Source organism: Sus scrofa, chromosome 3 (assembly GCF_054392235.1).
Source record: "Sus scrofa isolate SSC_HxYL_T2T_F1_AM1 chromosome 3, Sscrofa_HxYL_maternal_Yorkshire_Landrace_v2.0, whole genome shotgun sequence".
Lineage (NCBI taxonomy): Eukaryota > Metazoa > Chordata > Mammalia > Artiodactyla > Suidae > Sus > Sus scrofa.
Genome location: NC_139385.1, coordinates 5812272 through 5832853, shown reverse-complemented (window position 1 = coordinate 5832853; position 20582 = coordinate 5812272). Strand labels below are relative to the sequence as shown.

At 54.1% G+C, this 20582-nt stretch overlaps 1 protein-coding gene across 2 annotated transcripts; it reads left to right on the top strand.

Annotated features, from left to right (window-relative positions):
* Nucleotides 1-2189: 2189 nt before the first annotated feature.
* Nucleotides 2190-18920, top strand: TMEM130 (transmembrane protein 130). Of its 2 annotated transcripts, none has more exons than XM_003354454.5 (8): nt 2190-2414; nt 8584-8889; nt 10236-10395; nt 12796-12962; nt 13670-13754; nt 14737-14939; nt 16990-17102; nt 17584-18920. In XM_003354454.5, exons 1-8 carry the CDS (start codon nt 2330-2332, stop codon nt 17734-17736), a joined length of 1272 nt encoding a protein of 423 aa, XP_003354502.2. In that variant the 5' UTR covers nt 2190-2329; the 3' UTR covers nt 17737-18920. The 2 variants fall into 2 exon arrangements, with proteins under 2 accessions (XP_003354502.2, XP_003124347.2); XM_003124299.5 differs by having other exon boundaries at nt 17548-18920.
* The last annotated feature ends 1662 nt before the right edge of the window (nt 18921-20582 follow it).

Here is a 20582-nt window from a genome sequence, read left to right as displayed (position 1 = left end):
CTCAGGGGCCCCCACGTCCCACAGCTGCATTTCCAGGGCAGGAACACGAGGATGTGTGGGAGCAAGATGGAGCCCTAGGGCTGCCACTTTTTCATTACCAAAAGGAGATCCAATTACACCATTTTACTGGGACCAACAGACTAACCTGCTTAGAAACATTTTCAGCAACAAGAATTTCCATCAAGACAAGTGCTGTGAGGAATTCCCATTGTGGCTCATGGGGTTAAGAACCCAACCAGTATCCATAAAGACTCAGGTTTGATCCCTGGCCTCACTCAGTGCATGAAGGATTTGGCATTGCTATGGCTGTGGCTTAGGTGGGCAGCTGCAGCTCCGATTTGACCCCTGGTCTGGGAATTTCCATATGCTGCAGGTGTGGCCCTAAAAAGGGGCAGGCGGCCGGTGGGGCGGGGGGCAGGGAAGACAGGTGCTTTGAGGCGTTCCCTGGTGGCTCAGTGGATTAAGGAGCCAGTAATGTCATTGCTGTGGCTGGGTCACTGCTGTGGCGCAGGTTCGATCTCTGGCCTTGGAACTTATGCATGCTGTGGGCACAGCCAAAAAAATAAGAAAGAAAGAAAGGCAGACAGACAGGTGCTGTGAGAGCCCAGGAGAGGGGAAGTTTTTGGGGGAGGTGATAGCTGTGGGGCGTTATGCAAAAAAAGGTCATATGAACATCAGCTTCATGGTGGCCCTGCAGGTGGCTTCTGTGACACAGATGAGATTATGTATGGCTACTGTAAAGTTATTCAATGTACACATGAAAAGAAACAATAAATATTATTCCATTTAGGCACTCGGTACATTTTAAAAACCCTAACAACCAGACCTTTGAATAATGTTAAATATTTCAAACTCAATTTATAATCTTAACATACTATTTTCTTCTCAAGTACAATTTTCTTCTTAATTCTTTTTTTTTTTTTTTTTTTTTTTTGTATTTTGTCTTTTGTCTTTTTTGTTGTTGTTGTTGTTGCTATTTCTTGGGCCGCTCCCGCGGCATATGGAGGTTCCCAGGCTAGGGGTTGAATCGGAGCTGTAGCCACCGGCCTACGCCAGAGCCACAGCAATGCGGGATCCGAGCCGCGTCTGCAACCTACACCACAGCTCATGGCAACGCCGGATCGTTAACCCACTGAGCAAGGCCAGGGATCGAACCTGCAACCTCGTGATTCCTAGTCGGATTCGTTAACCACTGCACCACGACAGGAACTCCTGTCTCGCACTTTTAACCTTCCAAACATTCACTCTAATCTGTCCCCCTCCATTGCAGTGAGATGGGGGGAATGTAGCTAATGGGGGCTGCCTCAGAGGTGCTTTCTCTCCCATGCAGCCCATCCTGCAACCCTGCTCCCATCAGTGCCCGCGGGGGGCGGGGGGCGCAGGAGGAGGCATCCAACCCCCTCCCTCTGGCTGGGATCCCTTGCCAAGCCGACAGCAGAAGCAGAGTTGGGATCAGGATCCAGGCTGGAGGTGTCCAGTCTTTAAGGCTAGCCAGGCCGGCCACATTCTAGGGAAAAGGGAACTCTCCGTTCCGTTCAGGCAGATGGAAGCGTCTGCTTAGGCCAAGGAGTGTTCACGGAGCAGCCTGGTCCCTCCCCATGGCGGTCGTATGAGTGTCGCAAGGCCCTCAGTGACAGCGGTGTCGCTGTGGACCCAGGCATGTGCATAAGCCCCATTTTTCAGCCGGTGCAGAGAAGGTAAGCCGAGCAAAGGCATCAGTCCCAGCGCCTGTGCGTGGGCACCTGTTCTCAAGCCCCTCTCTCCAGAGGGACCCGGGGCCGCTGCCCAGCGCCAGGCACACAATAGGTGCCCAAAATGTCTTGAATGAGGAACTGCATCTCCAAGCCGTGTGCGACGAGAAAGCACCTGGAGAAAGAGCCCAAAGAGGCCTACCAGAGGCTTCGCGGCGGTGCGCGCGCCTCTGGGGACGCTGAGTCAGAGCGGGCGGCGCGGGCACGGACGCGGGAGGGGAGGGGGCGCAGACTGGAGGAGCTGGGATCGGAAAGGGAGGGGGGCATCGAGGAGAGAAGAGAGGTGCGGCCAGGGGAAGGAGGAAGGGGGCGCAGAGGAGCGGGCACGGGGAGGATCGTGGGGAGAGGCGGGGTGCGGCCACGGAAGGGAGGGCGCGAGGAGGGGGCGCTGCGCGGGTGACGTGGGCAGGGGTCGGCGCGGCGGCGGCGCGCAGCGACACAGCGTCCCAAGACGAGGACGAGCCAGCGTCGCGCCCGCACCTCCCCGCTCACCCGGAGCCGCGCGCCCCAGGAGCGGCCGCCACCGCAGCCGAGTCGAGCCGCGTCTGCTCCGCGCTCCAGCCGCTCCCAGCGCTGCCATGGCCCCGGCCCTCTGGCCGCGGCTCGACCGCATCCTCTGGCTGGCCTGCCTCCTGCCCTTGGCCCCGGCTAGGGTGGCCGCAGGTAAGGCGCTGCGCCGGCCGCTGCCAGCCCTCCCAGAGCCGCAGCGCGCCCGGGCCCTCGGGGCCGAGAGCCGGGGCTGCGGAGGCGACGCCGTGCGCCCCCGCGCCCCGCGCGCACCTTCCTTCTCCCTGCAGGCCCCTGCCGCGCGCTGCGGAGGGGAGCACGGCCAACCTAACGCCGCGCAGCCCTCTCCCCTGTCCCTTCACCCCTTCCCTATGAAGTCACCTGGCACTTGAGGGGGCTCCCCGCGCCCCTCGTTCCTGCTGCCACCTCCAGATCGACCCTGTTCTGGGAACCGCGCCGTGACCGGGAGCATCCTTCCCGCTGCCTGGGAACCTCGAAGCCGCGGGGGCGGGGGGGGGTGGATGAGGACGCTGCGGGGAGGTAGGGAACGCGCGGGGTCCGTGGTCACGCCACAGCCCCCAGGGAGCAAGGCCAGGTTGCCCTCGGAGCAGCGCCCTTGCTTTAAAATGTCGCCTTATCCGGAGAGGCTTTCCACCCTGCTTTGTGTTGGCTTGGGCAAGGATGCGATTTTAGAGCCCAGGAGCCCAGTCTGCCATTTCCTCTCTGGGATTGATTTCCAAAATGGATCCCGGGCTGGTTCCAGTGGGTCGCACCCCGGGTCCCCCGGATGGTACTTCTAACACCCCCCACGTCCTCACCGCCCGAAGGCCAGCATTCACTTTTCTGCCCCATTTTGGCGACAAAAAACAAAAAACCAAAAAAACCCAGATTGGAAAGTTATTGGGGAAAAGAAGCTGGGACATCAGCAGCTGCCAGGTGGGTGTCAAAAAAATTATTATCCAGCATTTATCGTTTCCACTCTTCCCCCCCCCCTTAAAAGAATGGTGGAGGGAGGAAGAGAACTAATATAAACTTGTGAAATAAAACCCACAAGGTAAAACTTAAAAACCTGCATCTTAGAGTTGAATTAAGAGAATTTCCTGGGAATTGTGTTTGGTCAAGACCACCTGCTGCCCCCTGGGAATTCATGGAAATGGGGTCTCTTGTCAGGTTTACATGTGTTCAGTTAGGTTTACATGTGTTCAGAAATGAGCAATGTGGCCTAAATCGCCAAAAAAGAAAGAAAGAAAGAAAAGAAAAAAAAAAGGAGGGAGGGAATGAATTCTTTGGAAGTCATGTGTGGTCCCCAGCTTGGCCTACTGCACCCCATGATACAGTCAGAATAGCTGGGAATGGCTTTGGGGAAAACCCACAGGAGAAAGAGGGAGCTTCTGAAGCCCTTTCCAGCCTTCCAGGGTCTGGGTCAGCCCCCACCACATGCTTCCTGCACTAGGGGTTGAAGTCAGAAGTTGGAGTCCTGGACCACCCATCAATTCCAGGTTATGTTGTCCAGACTTCAGACGTACCCTGGGAAATGTTTGGGGCTGTCTGCAAGTGCAGTGCGGAAAGGCTAATGTAGCCCTTTTCTAGAATGTTCAGGGCCCTATGGGCTGTGTGGTCATGGAAAAATGTGCATGCTCCAGGTGGAATGCCCAGGGGGCTTACTGGTGGGTATTCTTCCACAGGTCAAGCTTTGTGGCTGTTGTGACTTCGCTTCTTGCTTTGGCCCTTTCAGCTCTGGGTCAGTGGGGCACCTGTGGCGCTCCTAAGCTCCTGCCTGGCTCTTCAGTACTCCAAGGCCATGGAGTACTTGGGAGCCACCCTGACTCCCAAACTTGAAAAGGTGGATTCAGGTGGGTAGGTAACCCGGACCTGGGCTTGGTTCCTTTAGCCACAGGTGGCAGAGCCTTCCTGGTCCATTTCAGCCTGGATGTTCTGGACACTTCCGAGGCCCCAAGGACCAGGGGCAGCATCACCCAGGGGTTACAGGATACCTGCTTTTTAAAAAACAAGCCTGAGGAAAGTGCCCTTGGAGCCTCCAGTGTGCACACAGGTCAGGGAAAATGGGCTCCCAGGATCTAGCCAGTGTCTGCAGCAACACTCTGCCATTGGCACAGCCCCTCCCCACCCCCACCCCTATCCCTCCTGCCGGCTGAGCCGGCTGCCCTTCTGCTTCCATTCCCCTGGCAACAGATCTGGGAGGTGTTGACATGCGCCTGTCTTGCTGCAGATGCTGGATGGCCATTAGCATGCAGCCGAATGTCCCTGCCACCTGCCAGCCTCGCTCTGGCCCACACTCCTCTCCTGGGGGTGTGGGGCGGAGGCTGCGTAGGCAGGAGTGACAGGGAGAAAGGAGGAGGTAGCCTTTCATTCCAAGGCAGCAGCCTGGCCAACGGCTGGGAGGCAGCCGGAGGGACAACCCACGGCCATGCAGATTTGCTCAGTGGCCTTAGGTAGCAGCATTATCCCCTGGGGGCTTCTGGGCACTCAGGTCCCTCAATGTCAAGTACACATTGTGTTTTCTTGGAGAAACTGGTGCGTCTGGAATTCTCTCCTTGGGATTAAGACACTGCGGGTTCCTTTTGCAACGCCAGCCCCAGTGACTTAAACATCCAAAATATGGCCCCAAGGAAAGGAATTCAGAACAGAGAATGTGTGCTGTGGGGGAGAAAAAAGGCTGGAGCCAGGGTCCCCGGCGGAGGCGGGCAATCACTCACCTCCCAGTTGTGCTGAGTCCAGCCCGTCTCTCGAGAGCACCTCAAGGGCAGGGGGCAGGTCCTGTAGTTCTGGGTCCTCCCAGCAGCTGAGAGGTGGGGCCCAAGGAAGGGGCTCAGTCAGCAGACATGGGTGAAGAGGTTCCTAGGACGGTGCCAGCTGCGCACTGCCATCCTTCCTCCAGGTGCCACTTCCCAGCATAGTGTTGAACACCTGCTGTGAGCCAAGCACTTGGTTAGGCTGGGGGAAGCTGGAGGTGACCCCAGAGCTGTGATAACTGTGTGCTCAGGCTGTCAGGAAAGCACTGAGGAGGTGAGGGGTTCAGGGAGGGCTTCCTGGAAGAGGTTATATCCACAGGCAAATAGATGAAGACAGGCCGGAGGGACCGCATGTGCAAAGGCCCTGAGGCCAGGAAGGACAGAGCATCTTGGGGGAGGGGGACTGCAAGGGTTAAAGGGTTAAGGCGACAGCATGGGTGTGCCAAGATGTGAATCTGGTCTCCAGCCACTCCGAGGCCGGCTGAGGATCGATTAATTGTGCAGGATGCTCCTTGGGGTGGCTGAGTGTAGGGTGGGCTGAGAGGCCAACAGTCAGCGATGGGATGTAGCAGGAGTCCATCCAGATGGGGCTGAAAGCGGGCCATAAGCAATGGTAGTTGCGATGGAGATAGGGAGGTAGGTGGCAGAGGTCTGGGGTTTGATTCCTGGGATCTCTGGGTCCTCTGATCCCGACATGGAGTGATGGGTAAAGAGAATGGTGGGTTTGGGAGAGGAGAAACCCATAGAGTCCAGAGTACCACTACCCAACAGAACATTGGGGGCGGAGCAAAGGTTCTTCAGCTGTGCTTTTCCGTAGGGCAGCTGCTGGCCACATACAATCGAGCATTTAAAATGTGTCCAGTGCCATGGAGAGAACTGAGTTTTTAGTGGTAATTACATTTCCGTAATTAACTTGCATATAATCTTAGCTGCACAGTGGTTGGTAGCTACTGTGTTACTCAGTAGAAACTAGGTCTAGGACCCAGGAGCACTTAGGAGGCATTGGAAGCTGGTGGGGTGGGTGTGTGGCCAGGAAGTGAAATGAGCAGAGGGGAGCTTGTGACCCCCTTCTCCCTTCTGCCCAGGCGTCACTGCCACAGGCTGGACAGTCTCACTCTTCGAGCCCTTCAGAGATCTCACTGGAAGAGGAAAATGACAAATCCCAGGAAAGTAGTTACTGAGACACATGGTAGTGCTGTTGACAAGAGGGAAGGCCTCTAGGAATTCGAATAGACCTGCTCGAGGGATTATCCTGCAAATATTGACATTCACCCTAGTTCAACTGCACGTAAGCTTTTGATGTGTTGTCAGGTGGAAAGAAAGTCATTCCGGGAGTTCCAGTTGTGGCTCAGTGGTTAATGAATCGGACTAGGAGCCATGAGATGGCGGGTTCGATCCCCGGCCTGGGCAGTGGGTTAAGGATCCGGTGTTGCTGTGTGCTGTGGTGTAGGTCCCAGACGCAGCTCTGATCCTGCGTTGCTATGGCTGTGGTGTCGGCTGGCGGCTACAGCTCCAATTGGAGCCCTAGCCCGGGAACCTCCATATGCCACAAGTGCGACCCTAAAAAAAGACCAAAAAAAAAAACAAAAAAAAACTGAGAAACAAAAAAAACAAAAAACTGTGCATGAAAAAGAGCCACGAGGACAGCACCGTGACAGCGGCTATTGTCTTTGGGAGACAGGGTCATAGGACACTTCTCATGTTTCTCATGCTCATGTATTACTTTCGTGATGGAAATAAACCTAATTTTTAAAATCTTACCTTATTAGTATGATAACATCTGCATCTGTCTAAAGCAGTTGAAGAATAATGGCTTCGGAAAATGCCTGATACAGAATTGAAAAAACAAGAGCAACCATGGAATACATACTCTCAGAATAAAAGCATCATAAAAAAAAGGAAATGTCCAAATATGGTAACAGTGGTTGTTACTGATTATCTATTTTTTATTTTATTTTATTTTTTGTCTTTTTGCCTTTTCTAGGGCCGCTCCCATGGCATATGGAGGTTCCCAGGCTAGGGGTCGAATTGGAGCTGCAGCTGCCAACCTACGCCAGAGCCACAGCAATGTGGGATCTGAGCCGTGTCTGCGACCTACACCACAGCTCACGGCAACGCCGGATCCTTAACCCACTGAGCAAGGCCAGGGATCGAACCTGTGTCCTTACAGATCCTAGTCAGATCCATTTCCACTGAGCCATGACAGGAATGCCTTACTGATTAATTTAAAAAAAATTTTTAAATGTTATACCTTTCTCTATTTTCAGGTTACAAGTAGTCTTACCTTCAGCGTGTTGGTCAGGAGAGGAGTGTTATTTAAAATAAGCTCTTTTTTTTTCTTTTTTCAAGTTTGATTTTTTTTTTTCTTTATAGCTGCATCTGCGGCATATAAAAGTTCCTGGGCCAGGAGTCAAATTGGAGCTGCAGCTGCCAGCCTACACCACAGCCATGGCAAGGCAGGATCCAAGCTGCCTCTGCAACTTGCACTGCAGCTTGCTGCAATGCCAGGTCCTTAACCCACTGGGCGAGGCCAGGGATAGAACCTGCATCCTTAGAGAGACAATGTCGGGTCCTTAACCCACTGAGCCACAGCAGGAACTCCAAAGCCCTCTTACTTGGCCTTCATTCCATGTGCTCCAGGCCCTGTTCTCTGTCTGCAACCCATAAGACTAATTCCCAGGGTCCCTGTAAGAGCTGCACCCCCAATATTTCAGTTCAAGTTCCCCAAGGAGTCGACCCAGCTGGAATCCCAAAGCTCCAGCCTTGGCCCTGGAGGAATCCTGGAGGTCCCCAGAGCACTGGAGTCTGATGGAACTTTCTGTGATAATGAAGAGCTGTATCCACACCTTCCACTGCAGTGACCCACAGCCACACTTGGCTCTTGAAATTTGGCTCGTGCAACCCAGAAAGTGGGTTTTCAGTTTGTTTCATTAAAAATGAAGCTTCGAGAGCCCCAGATGGTTAGTGGCTACCATCTTGGGCAGGTGCAGATTTCAACCCTCTCACTTTAGAGATTTAGGAGCTGATGCCCAGAGAGAAGGGGGCTCTGCTTGCATCACAGTGGCCCTTCCTCCCAGGGCCTGTCCTGCCATTGGCAAGGCGTGAGAACCCTAACGGGGTCCAGGCTCAGCTTTGTGCTTCAAACTGGAAGTTTGTTTGACATGGAAAGATTTATCCAAAAGAGCAGGTGATGGGAGGGGCATTTCTTGGCAGCAGTGGCTCCTCCTGCGACATGTCTTGGGAATCGTAGCTAGGACGTCTGGCCAGATCAGGCCCTTCTCACACACACACACATACACAATCTCTCTCTTTCTCTCTCTCTGTAAGGCCCAGCTTGGCTGGCATGAAAAGAAAATATAAAGTGGGGACACTGGATGGGGTATGTGATTTGGAGTTAGTCCAGTCTGGGTTTGAATCCCAATCTGACAGTGAACTCATCAGATGAGCCTCACTTGGCCTGTCTGGGCCTCAGTTTCTCCACCTGTAAAAGAGAATAAAGAAGCCAGCCCCGGAGGGCTGAAACCCTCCTGATGCTCCCTCCTGAAACGCAGCCTCTTCTTCTGGGCTTCTAGGCCTGTATGAGCTTCAACTCACCACCGATGGCCCTGCCACCACGGGGGCAGAGGTGACCATCACGGCCAGCCTGGTGGCTGATGACAACGGTAGCCTGGTCCTGCCCACCAGCACCCACTTCTACCGCTTCCACTGGATCCACACCCCACTGATGCTCATGGGGAAGACGGACGAGCCCTTCAGCTCCACCATCCGCGTCGTGGGCAACGTGGCCGGGGACTTCCCGGTCTCCGTGTGGGTCACAGCGGCCAACTGCAGGATGTGCCGGCCTATGGCCAGGAGCTTCCTCGTTCTCCCCATCACAGGTGAGGACCTGTCCTGCTTACTGGTTTGCCCTCAGACTCTCGGCACAGAGAAAACATCTGGCCTGGATAATAATCACATACATGCAGATTAGACCCGTGGTCCCTTTACTGCCATCAGTTGAGCTAACAAAGTACCAAAAAATGGTAATACCCAGTGCTGGCAGGGCTGTGCTGAAATGGACACTTAAAGTATATATTGCTACTCTGGGTACAAATTAATACAACCTTTTGGAGAGCAGCTGATCAATGTGTGTCAGTGATTATAAATTATCTTACTCTTTGGCCTATTCCCTCTCTCTCTCTCTCTCTTTCTCTCCCCCCCACTTCTTTCCTCCCTCCCACCCCTCCCTCCTTCCAAGAAGTCCTTGCTTTCTTGACGTTTTCAACCTATTAAAGAACTTGCCTTCGGGAAACAAACCTCCATTTGGGTAATGGCTTATCCACAAAGATGTTTGTTGCAATTTTTACAGTAATCGAAGAAAAAATAAACAAGCTAAGAATGCAACCATAGAGGGACAGGTTAAGTATATACTGATATAATTTGTTTAAAGAATAATAATGACCTTTACAGAGAGTTTGGTATAGCCTGGGGGAATACTCAAGCTTGTAAAATAAAAAAATAAAAAAATAATAAAAATACAAAATTCGATAACCAAATTGACCAACTGTCAAAATTTGATAACCAGTTTGGTCAACAGGTGTGTAATATATTTATACCTTAAACACATATATATGGATACTTTGCATTTCTTCAGAACGTCAACAGTGGCTGGGTTTGTGTGGTAGGCATTTTCCTTTCATGCCACTTTTCGGCAGTTTCCAAATGCGCTTTATTAAATATGTCTCACTTTCTGCTTTTGTGATGGAAAAAAAAAAAATCAGCTCTTACATTTTTTTTCAAGGAGGAGACACAGAACGGGGTTTCTCACCCAGCCCAGCACACTGGGTGTGGACATGCGGTCGGTACAACTGCTCATTTTTTCTAGACTCATATAATACTTGGACATATGTCCCCACACTTGTTTCCAAAACCTGTGTGTTTCCGTCTGGTCCTGGGCATCAGTTGTTCCAGAAAGTTCAGGGTCATGGTGAACGGGGTGCAGCAGTGGAACTGCACACGTGACACGTGCTGTGAGCCTTCACCGGTGTCCGTACAGGAGGGGCAGTGCCTTGGAGTGGGGCGTGTGCCTCTGTGTTCAGTGACCTGCAGGGTCCCCTCTTGCCACCCCACGGCTGTGAGAGCCAGGAGGTTGGGGCGGGGGTGGGGTGGGGTGGGGTGGGAGAGGCTGGTGCATAGCTCCCCGCTCCCTCCACCTCGGTGGCCTCATCCTTAATCTCTCTCCCAGAGTTCCTGGTGGGGAGCCTCGTTGTCACCCAGAACACCTCCCTGCCCTGGCCCAGCTCTTACCTCACCAAGACGGTCCTCAGAGTTGCCTTCCTCCTCCATGACCCCAGCAACTTCTTCAAGACGGCCTCGTTTCTCTACAGATGGGACTTTGGAGACGGGTACGTCCTTGCCCCCGTGATGCCCCACAGTCTCGGCTCCGTCGTCCCCCGCAGAGTCTCTCTGCCCTCCCATCATCACCTGCTCACTCTCTGACTCCAGACATGCTTTGTGCACCTGCTCTTGCTAAGCTCGGGGTACACGGGGACCAGCGTGAGCCAGTCACAGGACTTGCCTGGAAGGTGCCTGCAGACTAATATAGGGGGTCGTCAGTGCCCAAAACGGCCCTGCAAGGCAGGTCAAGGTAGGTCTGGAGGGACCCAGCCAGCTGATGGCACGTGCCATTATACGCACATGCTAGAACCCACGTGTCTGGCTTCATTTTTCCTTTCTCCTCCTCTCCAGACAAGCCAGCTGGGGCAGGCAGGTTGGGAAGTGGGAGTCAGTCAAGCACATGCAGAGGCGGGCAAGATCCCCGTGTGAAGAAAACTACAGAGCTCCTAAGACGTAGCAAAGATTTCAGTAAGTGGGTCTATACGCCATGTCCAGGAGGGTGAGTTTGAATATCATAACGATGTCCATGTCCCCCCAGTTATTCTGTAAGTTTAAGGCAAATCCAGCAAAAATTCCAATAAGAATAATTTTTGGAATGGGACAGAGATTCTATAGTTCATCTAAATTTTGTGGACAAATTATATTTTTACACATATATGCACACATATATTTATACACATAATGTATATACACACACACATATGTGTATAAAAAAACTTACATATATAACCATATATACATGGTTACATATAAAGAGCATCAGCAAGTCAACCAGAAAATATGTAATATTTCCTTTAACAACCACACTCTGTGAATGGTTTTATCACGTAAAGAACATCTGTCTCAAACCAGGGGACAGTCTCCTTCCCTATTAGCAGCATTTCCAATTAATGCTCCTAATTAATTAATTTCACGTTAAAGACTTTTTTCACTCTTGCTATTGTAACTGAACACTTGACTAGCCAGTGAACTAGAACAAGAAAAAGAAATGAAATATAAATGTTATAAAAGAGGAGACAAAAGTCCTACCCATGTGACAATACTGCTTCCCTGGAAGATACAAGAGACTCAAGTGAAAAATCTCAGAACTAAAATGAGGTTTGAATAATATGGCTGGTTACAAAACAAAGATTCTTAGCTTTTTGCAACGGCAGGAAATACTTATAAAACGTAAAAACGGAGAGAATAGGTTTAGCCTAAAATTGTAGGATTTATGTGATTAAAAGCACAAATTATACTGAGCATCTTAACACGTCTCAAAAATAAAGAGAGAATTTCTCAATATTGTAAAGAAAAGATTGACGGAAAAGCAGAATGATGAGCTGTGGTGGGAAGAGGGATTGGAAATGCATACGTCAATATATTTTGAAAGCTACATGTAATTTGCAGCAAGAAAGGACAGCTGAATGGAATGGAATAGAAAAGGCAGAAACAAACCTAAGTTTATATCCATATGTAGTATATGATAACAGTAGTATTTCTCACCATTGAGTAGTGATAGATTATTTAATAAATGGTACCAGGGTAGCTGGTTAACTATTTGGAAGAAAAACGATCTAATCCTGAACAAAAGCAATTCCAGATAGATTTGAAATAGTAAACATAATGAACCAGGATTAGATTGTGATATAGATGATGACTTGCAATTGGATAGTTTGGCAGTGGGAAAGGCATTTCTAAGAGTAAAAATAAAAGGTACACACTGTGAAGGGAAAAAATGCTAAATTTGGCATCATCAGATTTGAGTATGAAAGAAAAATTAAAAAATAAAGGTTAAACTGGGGAAAAATATTTGGAAGGTCTATAATAGGTGAAGGTTTGACAAACTTCATATGTAAAGAGCATCAGCAAGCCAACAAAAATATTTTCTTTAAGAAACATCCTTTTGAAGTGATTCGGGTAATTGGTGGGGAAAAGCATGATGTTAGATACTTAATATGTCATCTCAAAACCTATGATGGAGGTGTGATTCTTTCTGTTTTACAGACGAGAAGAGTAAGGCGTAGAGTTCTGTAGATAGGAAGTCTGGAGCTAAGATTTAAAGCCCAGTCTGTCTTAACTCCAGAGTTCCTGCTTCTCTCCTCCCCAGATCATCCCTGCCAGACATGGCCTTTCCCAGATTCCTGGCTGGGAGGCAGGGCACTTCCTGACAGGGGACAGGTGCCTGTTGCCAGGAGATCTCCCACCTGTAATTCATAAGTACAATGATGATCAGCCGCCACTCTACTCAGGCACAGCTGACCTCGTACCCTGGCTGGCTCTGGGGACTGCTGCCGGGATGACATTTTTGCTCACAAGGCATTGGTGGCTGAAGGTGTCACTATGCAGCCACCCTGGACAAGTCACAGTCAGCCACTCTGAGAGGTCATGTGTGTCACTTCTGTCATCTCCTCCCTGTCGCCTTACAGCACCCAGCTGGTGACCAACGATGCCACAGTCTATTATAACTATTCCATCATTGGGACCTTTACCATCAAGGTCAAGGTGGTGGCGCAGTGGGAGCAGGCGATGCCAGACGCTGGGAAGGGCACTATGCAGAAGACGGGTGACTTCTCTGCCTCGCTGAAGCTGCAGGGTGCGTCTCTGAGGCTTGGTTCAGCCCACTGGAGAACCCCGGGTACCACTCCTCCCAGGGCTGGGTCACATGCAGATCAGAATAGCTCGCATTGGGGACGAGGCTGAGCTCAGACCCACAGCCTCATGTCTGTTGCCCTGGCAGCCCTCTGAGTGGTCTGTCATTACCCCACTTCTCAGAGGGCACTGAAGGCCATGGAGGAGGTCAGGTGGCTGTGGAGTGGCAGAGCCAGGATTTGAAGCCAGGCCTGCCTGCGCTCAGAGCCTGAGCCTGTGCCCAGCCACTGCGCTGTGACTTGGTACCCCCCATCCCTGCTTGTTCCCTGGTTATCTTGGCGAGTGGGGGCACAGGGGCACCTGCAGTATGTGTCTCAGTTGTGCCGTGGTGCGTGCTGATGGGGTGCTGCCTCTCCCTCCTCTGCGCAGCACCCATGGTGGGGGCAGGTGGTGGTTGTCCTAAGCCAGCCCCAGGTCCTGCTTATCAGGGCCCCTGCCTGCTTCCTCCAGCTCCCTGTCTCTGAGAAGCTCCTGCACCTGCTGCTGAGGGGCAGGCAGGACTTGGACGTGCCCTGGGTGTGACCTGTGACCTGCCCTTTGGGGAGGGCCAGGAAGAGGACAGCATGGTTGTCACACAGCCCCAGGGCCCCAGGAGCCCAGCGACAGCTCTGGTCAGCCACCAGGTCTAACGAGGTCTCCTCTGCCTTTCAGAAACCCTTCGAGGCATCCAGGTCGTGGGGCCGACCCTAATTCAGACCTTCCAAAAGATGATAGTGACCTTGAACTTCCTGGGCAGGTGAGTGAAGCCCCGAGCATGCGGGGCTTGTCCCGTGGCCCTGCCCACAGCCCCCTCAGAGGCTCCTGAGCTGTCTCCCTCCCTGAGGGGCCCCACGGTGGGGAGCTCGCCCAGGGATGGTGCCCCCGTTGACCATGCCATGGGGTGGTCACGGTCCTGGCTGCATCCTCAGGGCCCAGGGGAGGGAGCCCGGGCCTGGCTCCTGCCAAGATGCCATTAGGCCAAGAGGTGATGAGACACCGAGATGCGGGGCGCGTTCTCCCCATAAGGGAGCCCCTCTCTGGGGCCACTGGGCTGGATGGAGCTGCAGAAAAGAGTGGTCAGGGCCCAGCCCTCCAAGGACTTTGGTGGGAAAGACCAACCCCACCCAGCTCCCCAACAAAGGGACCCTCAGAAGGAGGCCGGCTAGACCAGGAGGGGGCAAGGCGGCCAAGGAGGGAGGAAGACAAGCCCAGGGGCTGACGGGTCAAGTGGCGTGAGTGTGTTTTGCTCAGACCTGGGGTTGTGTAAGGCAGGAATGCTCACTCGGAAATCCTCAGATGGAGCTGCGTTTTCCAGATTCTGAGCCTGCGCTGTGGCAGGCAGATAACCTGGAGTGCCCTTGCCTCCTTTAAACCTATCAAAATCCTACTGAACCCTTCAGACCCTCCTCGAATGCCACCTCCTCCAGGAAGCCTTCCCTGACTTCCTCACTAAGAACGTGCTCACCTGTCCCTGTGCTTCCCCAACACGCTGCATGCATCACTGGCTCATTCGTTCTGCCTTATTCAGCCCTCTGTCCATGTCCCTGACCGGCCTGGCATCCCCTCGCGGTCCCAGGTTCTCTCCCATGTATGACCGTGTTCCCAGGAGGCCAGGGTGGCCGGGCGTTCTGTCCTGGACACGACATAGAAGTTCCTGACCACCTGGCCTTCCTTGAACGTGGTCTGTGCGCACTCTCCTCGCTGAGCTGAGGCTGAAACAAGGCCCCCTTGTCCTGCAGCCCCCCGCTGAGCGTGTGCTGGCGTCTCAAGCCCGAGTGCCTCCCGCTGGAGGCAGGGGAATGCCAGCCGGTGTCAGTGGACAGCACGGCGTACAACCTGACCCACACCTTCAGGGACCCTGGGGACTACTGCTTCAGCATCCGGGCCGAGAACGTCATCAGCAAGACCCACCAGTACCACAGGATCCAGGTGTGGCCCTCCAGTAAGTGACCCCTCGCCCCTGACCCCTGACCCCACAAAAAAGGCAGCACAGCCTTGGCGCTGCCCTCAGCCAAGTCCACCAATGAACAACCCGTCCCACCAGCACTAGCATCATCAGTTACGCTCTGGGCCCCAATTGACACCTCTGACGGATTGCTCATAGCGCTGCCCCCAACACCTGCTCTAGCCCCCCACTCCCCACCAGCACCCTCAGTTCCAGCACCACCAGCAGTAACAACAGCCACTCAGCCACTGCTCGCCAACTTGCCCAGCACCACTGCCACCGTCCCCACATGCTACAGACCGTTCTCCCAGCATCTTCGAGAGCCAGGGACCATGCTGTCATTGTCCACCATCAGCACTGCTGTGAGCGCCCCTGCCACCTGCTCCTGCGCCAACCACTTGGTCCAGCGCCATCCATACCGTGCTGTCTCAGTGGCATCCCAACTTCAACTCTCCTGTAGTTCCCACCATCACTGTCAGTGCCCCTCCCACATGTCACCATGGCCATGCTTGTCCCCAGCACACACCCTCCCTCCTTCGTCGCCATCACCCCCACCCCATCACCTTGGCACTATTGCTACCACGAAAGTAAGCATCTCCAGCTGTGACTGTGCTGGACTCACCAGGTTATATTATAAGTCTCCCAGGGAATGTGAGCAGCTCGGAAAGTATGCAAAACGGGAGTTACCTGGTGACTCAGTGGGTTAAGGACCTAGCATTGTCACTGATGTGGCTCGGGTCATTTCTCTGGTGTGGGTTCGATCCCTGGCCCGGGAACTTCTGCATGCTGTAGGCACGGCCACAAAAGAAAAGTATGCAGTACAGTCCTTATTCATAAAGGAACCCACCCAACCCCGCAGAAGACCTTTCCACAAACCAGCGTGAGGTCCAGCCACCCGCTTATAGCCACAGGACTGGTGGATGGTGGCATCAGGGCAGCCTCTTCTTACCCCAGAAAACAGCTTTCTTATGTCGAGGCGAAATAGCATCCTGGAGCCCTAAGGGGTGGTCTTTCAATGCCCAGCCAGGTCCCACCCCGTACAGAACAAAAGAGACACCCTGCCGGCCAACTGCATTTGTCCCCAAAGTTGGCCCTGTAAGGACACCAGATGCCATCACCATCCCCTCTGGTTTCCCCAGTCCCTCTGAACCCTTAAACAGATGCCACACTCCACTCTGGGCCCTGGCTGACCTTGTGGGTCAGATAGACTCTGTGACCTGTGGGCATCACTGGAGGCCTTGTGCCCTGCCTCCCCCAGCACCTCTTGGGCACCAAGTGCCCAGGATGCCCCTGCATTCTGTGGAGAAGACAGCACTACAGGTAATCGATGCCACCTTTTCTTGGTGGGAATGTCCTCATGGCATACGGTGGTGTCTTTACCAGGAGGAGGATGAGAGAGGTGTGAGAAGGTCCCCGCACTTGCTGATCACCTGCCTCCTTGGTCGTATCCCCATGGCAGCCTCACGGGTCAGCATTACTGACATCACCCAGGCCAGGATTCGAACCCAGGACCCCCTGATCCAGACGCTGGGCTTGGCTTGCTCTGCCATGTGGTTCCCTGGCAACAGGATCCGTAGGTGAGCCCAGAGCTTCCAGAAGGCAAAGCTGCAGCAGAAGTCCCAGGGTTGCTTGGCTGTCCTCACAGCTTGGCTTCTCTTCCCCCACACGTCACCCAAGAGAGCAAGGAGGAAGCCACGCGGTCTTCCCTGGCCTAGACTCGGAAGTCAGACATCATCCCTCCATCCTACACTGCTCGTGAGGAGCAAGTCACTCTCACTCCAGCCCACACTCGGGGTGGGGAATGGAGCTGCACCTGGTGAAAGTGACTGTCAAGCAAAACATTCAGCCCCCCACCCCGCTACACCCCAACTGGGTTTTCATGATATTCTGGGCTTGCCCATGGGGGTGGCCGGGTTGGGATGCACGTCAACGAGGAGACAAGCCCCAGTGGGCTTCGACTGCTCTCTCCCTCGTGCCGTCTCCTCCCGAGAGCCAGTGTCCAGCACCAATGACCCAAGCTCCCGACTGCCCCCTCTTTCCCTCCCAGGCATCCAGCCGGCTGTCTTTGCCTTCCCATGTGCCACGCTCATCACCATGATGCTGGCCTTCATTATGTACATGACCCTGCGGAATGCCGCTCATCACAAGGACCTGGTGGAGGTGGGTACTCGGTGGGCTGGGGGCTGGGCTCCGGGGCCCTGACGGGAGAGGATCTGTGCAGAAGGCATGGGGCCCGGGGTGTCAGGGCCAGGCCCTGGGGCTGGGGGTGATGTTCCCAAGAGGCATCCATGCATAGAGCCTGATGGATGGCTTGGCTGCTTCCAGTGTGACTCACCTCCATCTCAGCTTGCCCTTTGCCTGGCAGCCGTGCCCATGAGCAGATGTATGGAAGAGGGCAGTAGAAAGAGGTGGAGACCCAGAGAGCCAAAAAGCCAAAGGCACAGAGAAACTCTGTGTGGCACCAGAAGGGTGTTCCTGGGCACACCGCCACCAGGCAGCTGAGCTCGTAAGGCCACCTAGACAGGCACCTGAGCTCACGGGGCCACCTGATGGGGCTCCTGGCGGGTGGGCGGGTGATTGACCCGTGGGGTTTTGTTCACCATAGGTGGCTGATTTTGACTTTTCCCCCATGTCTGACAAGAACCCGGAGCCACCCACTGGGGTCCGGTGCTGCTGCCAGATGTGCTGCGGGCCCTTCTTGCTGGAGACGCCCTCTGAATACCTGGAAGTCGTCCGCGAGAACCATGGGCTGCTGCCGCCCCTCTACAAGTCGGTCAAAACTTACACGGTGTGAACGCCCCCAACCCCATTTCAGCGTTAACTGACTGCCGGACAGGGTGTTTGGGGCAGGGTGGGGCAGGGAGGTACATGCCGCCCAGCAGGGGGGTTCACGTTCACGTGTGCAGGGCATCCATCTGTACAGTCCAGCCGCCTCCACCAGCCCCCCTCGGTCACTGCCCCCCAGCTGTCCGTCCATCTGTACAGTCGTAAGCCCGACTCAGTCAGCCCCATCCCATCCTGGCCTTTGACGAGGCCCCAGGTCTTTGAAGAGATTCTGACACTGGATGTGGTCCCCCTTCTCTCCTAGGTGTGCCCAGCTGTCCCTCACCCGTTCTTCCCTGTGGGCACATTTGCCATCCATGAGGGGTTCACGCTCCCCTCCCCCAGGCAGCACTGCCCGGTCAGAGAGCTGGGAGGAAGCTCACAAATGGTTAATTTAAGGCTACATCACGAACGGTACAGAGACAAGCGTGCACACACGTCACACAGACACTTCAAATGGTTTCCTCTGTATCAGTTAGTTGCGTGCTGGGATGTTCCCTGAACCAGAACTAGAAGGAAAGCTGACCTTTCCCACGTGGCCCCGACCGCTCTGGGCCTGGTCCCTCCTTTGGGTGCTGCGCCTGTGGCTACTGGGTCCCCATTCCCAGAACACCCTGTTCCCTGCCTGCTTGGGGGTTGCATGGGGGCAGGGCCAATGCCTTGGGGGGGCAAAGTGCTTTAGAAATAGCACCTTTATTGAGAGCATGTTAAACGTTCATTGAGGAAAAGGCTTTGCAGCCAAAGAATAGTTGAGCCAGGAGGGCCTGGGCACCCTATGGGGGGGGGGGGACAGTGTTCTTGCCACCCCCACTGCTCCCAGGGTGGCCTTGAGAAGGAAGAGGCAAGACTGGATGGAACCCGGGGTGGGGACCAGCCCACTCCTCTCCCTTTGGCGCAGGGCGTGGGGGAGGCAGAGCGTTGCAGAGGGCGTGTTCTGGGTGCAGGAGGAGCTATGGTGAGGCCCCCACCTACCTGTGCAGGAGTGGGGAGCAACCCGGGCCTCTTTGGGGAGGGGAGGCAGGTCCCTGGGGGCCTAGCTCCGTTGCTGTGATTATTTGCTCTTGGATTTTGTGCTGAAAACAGCATTCCCACTGTCGTGCAGCTCATTCTCATGAAATCCTGCCATTATTGCTGAATAAAGCTTGTGTGCTCTGACTACAGCCCAGGACGTGCCGGGGGCCGGGCGGGGGGGGGCGCGGTGGGCAGAGTCTCTTTTCTGTGCATGGAGGTTTGGGTCTTGCAAGCGTCAAGAGCAGTTCTCAGACACAGCAGCATGTCCCCGTCATGTGCCCTGGATGGAGCTGCTGTCTGGGACCTCGGGTGTGGGGCAGGGGTCCTTGAGCTGCCGCTTGGGTTCATCCATCACGGACGGTCAGGATCCTGAGGGTCTCCCAGAGGGGGGGCCCAGATCCAACGTGCAGCCCAGTCTGGAGCAGAGGGTGTCGCAGGCCATACCTGGGAACTTGGAAATGCAGAGTCCTGGGCCCCACGCCACACGGAAGCAGCCCCAGGGGGAAGGGCCGCCCTGGCGCATCGGGTGTAAGGACCTCCCGTCTCCAGCTGGGCTTCTCCATCTTGCATGTGATGAGAATTGCTGGAGGGCTGGTTAAATAACACATTTGCAGGTAGGGGGTCTGGAGTGGGCCCTGGGACTCCGCATTTCTGAGATTCCAGATGCTACTGGTCGGAGGACCATACTTTGGGTTGCAAAGCTCTGAGGCTATGTCTTCTTGAGCTTTTTTATTTCTGGAAGAGGTTCAGAATTTCTTCTTCTCTCTCTCTCTGCACTCTAGCATGCGGAAGTTTCCAGGCCAGGGGTCTAACTCACACCACAGCTGTAACCAGGGCCACAGCAGTGACAATGTCAGATCCTTAACCCACTGGGCTACCAGGGAACTCCTGGAATTTTTTCTTAATTGCTTCTGTTTCTGCTGCCCCCAACACCCAGCGGGTGCACCTCAAGCTTTGAGCTGGACATGGGTGGGAACGGATGCTGACCCTACCCTGGAGGCCCTAGTTTCTTTCTTTCTTTTCTTTTTTTTTTTTTTTTTTAGGGCCAAACCCATGGCATATGGAAGTTTCCAGGCTAGGGGGTCGAAATGGAGCCATAGCTGCCGGTCTGCACCACAGCCATGGCAATGCCAGATCCAAGCTGCATCCACAACCCACAGGGCAGCCCGCAGCAATGCCAGATTCTTCACCCACTGAGCGAGGCCGGGGATCAAACATGAATTCTCATGGATACTAGTCGGGTTCCTAACCCACCGAGCCACAACGGGAACTCACGGAGGCCCTACTTTCGCTGAGCAAGGTCCTTTAGGGAACTCTCTCGGATGGCAGCATTGCTGGCATAAGGGGTGGATGCCACCCACACACCGTCCCTGCGGCCCCCCACCCGGGCATCAGCCACTTCAGGGTGCAGGGTGGGAAGGAGCCCGGGTGCGGCAGGGCACCCTCATGCCTGTTAGAGGATCACAGGAAACCCCGAGTTATCTTTATTCTTTTTTTTTTCTTTTTTTGCTTTGCTTTTTAGGGCTGCACCCAAGGCGTATGGACATTCCCAGGCTAGGGGTCTAATTGGAGCTGTGGCCACTGGCCTACACCACAGCCACAGCAACGCAGGATCTGAGCCGTGTCTGTGACCTACACCACAGCTCACGGCAACGCCGGATCCTTAACCCCCTGAGCGAGGGCAGGGATTGAACCCACAACCTCATGGTACCTAGTCGGATTCATTTCCACTGCACCACAAGGGGAACTCCTTAAACTATTCTTAATGGACAGGGGCCAGAATCATTTTAGAACCTCTCCCTGCTG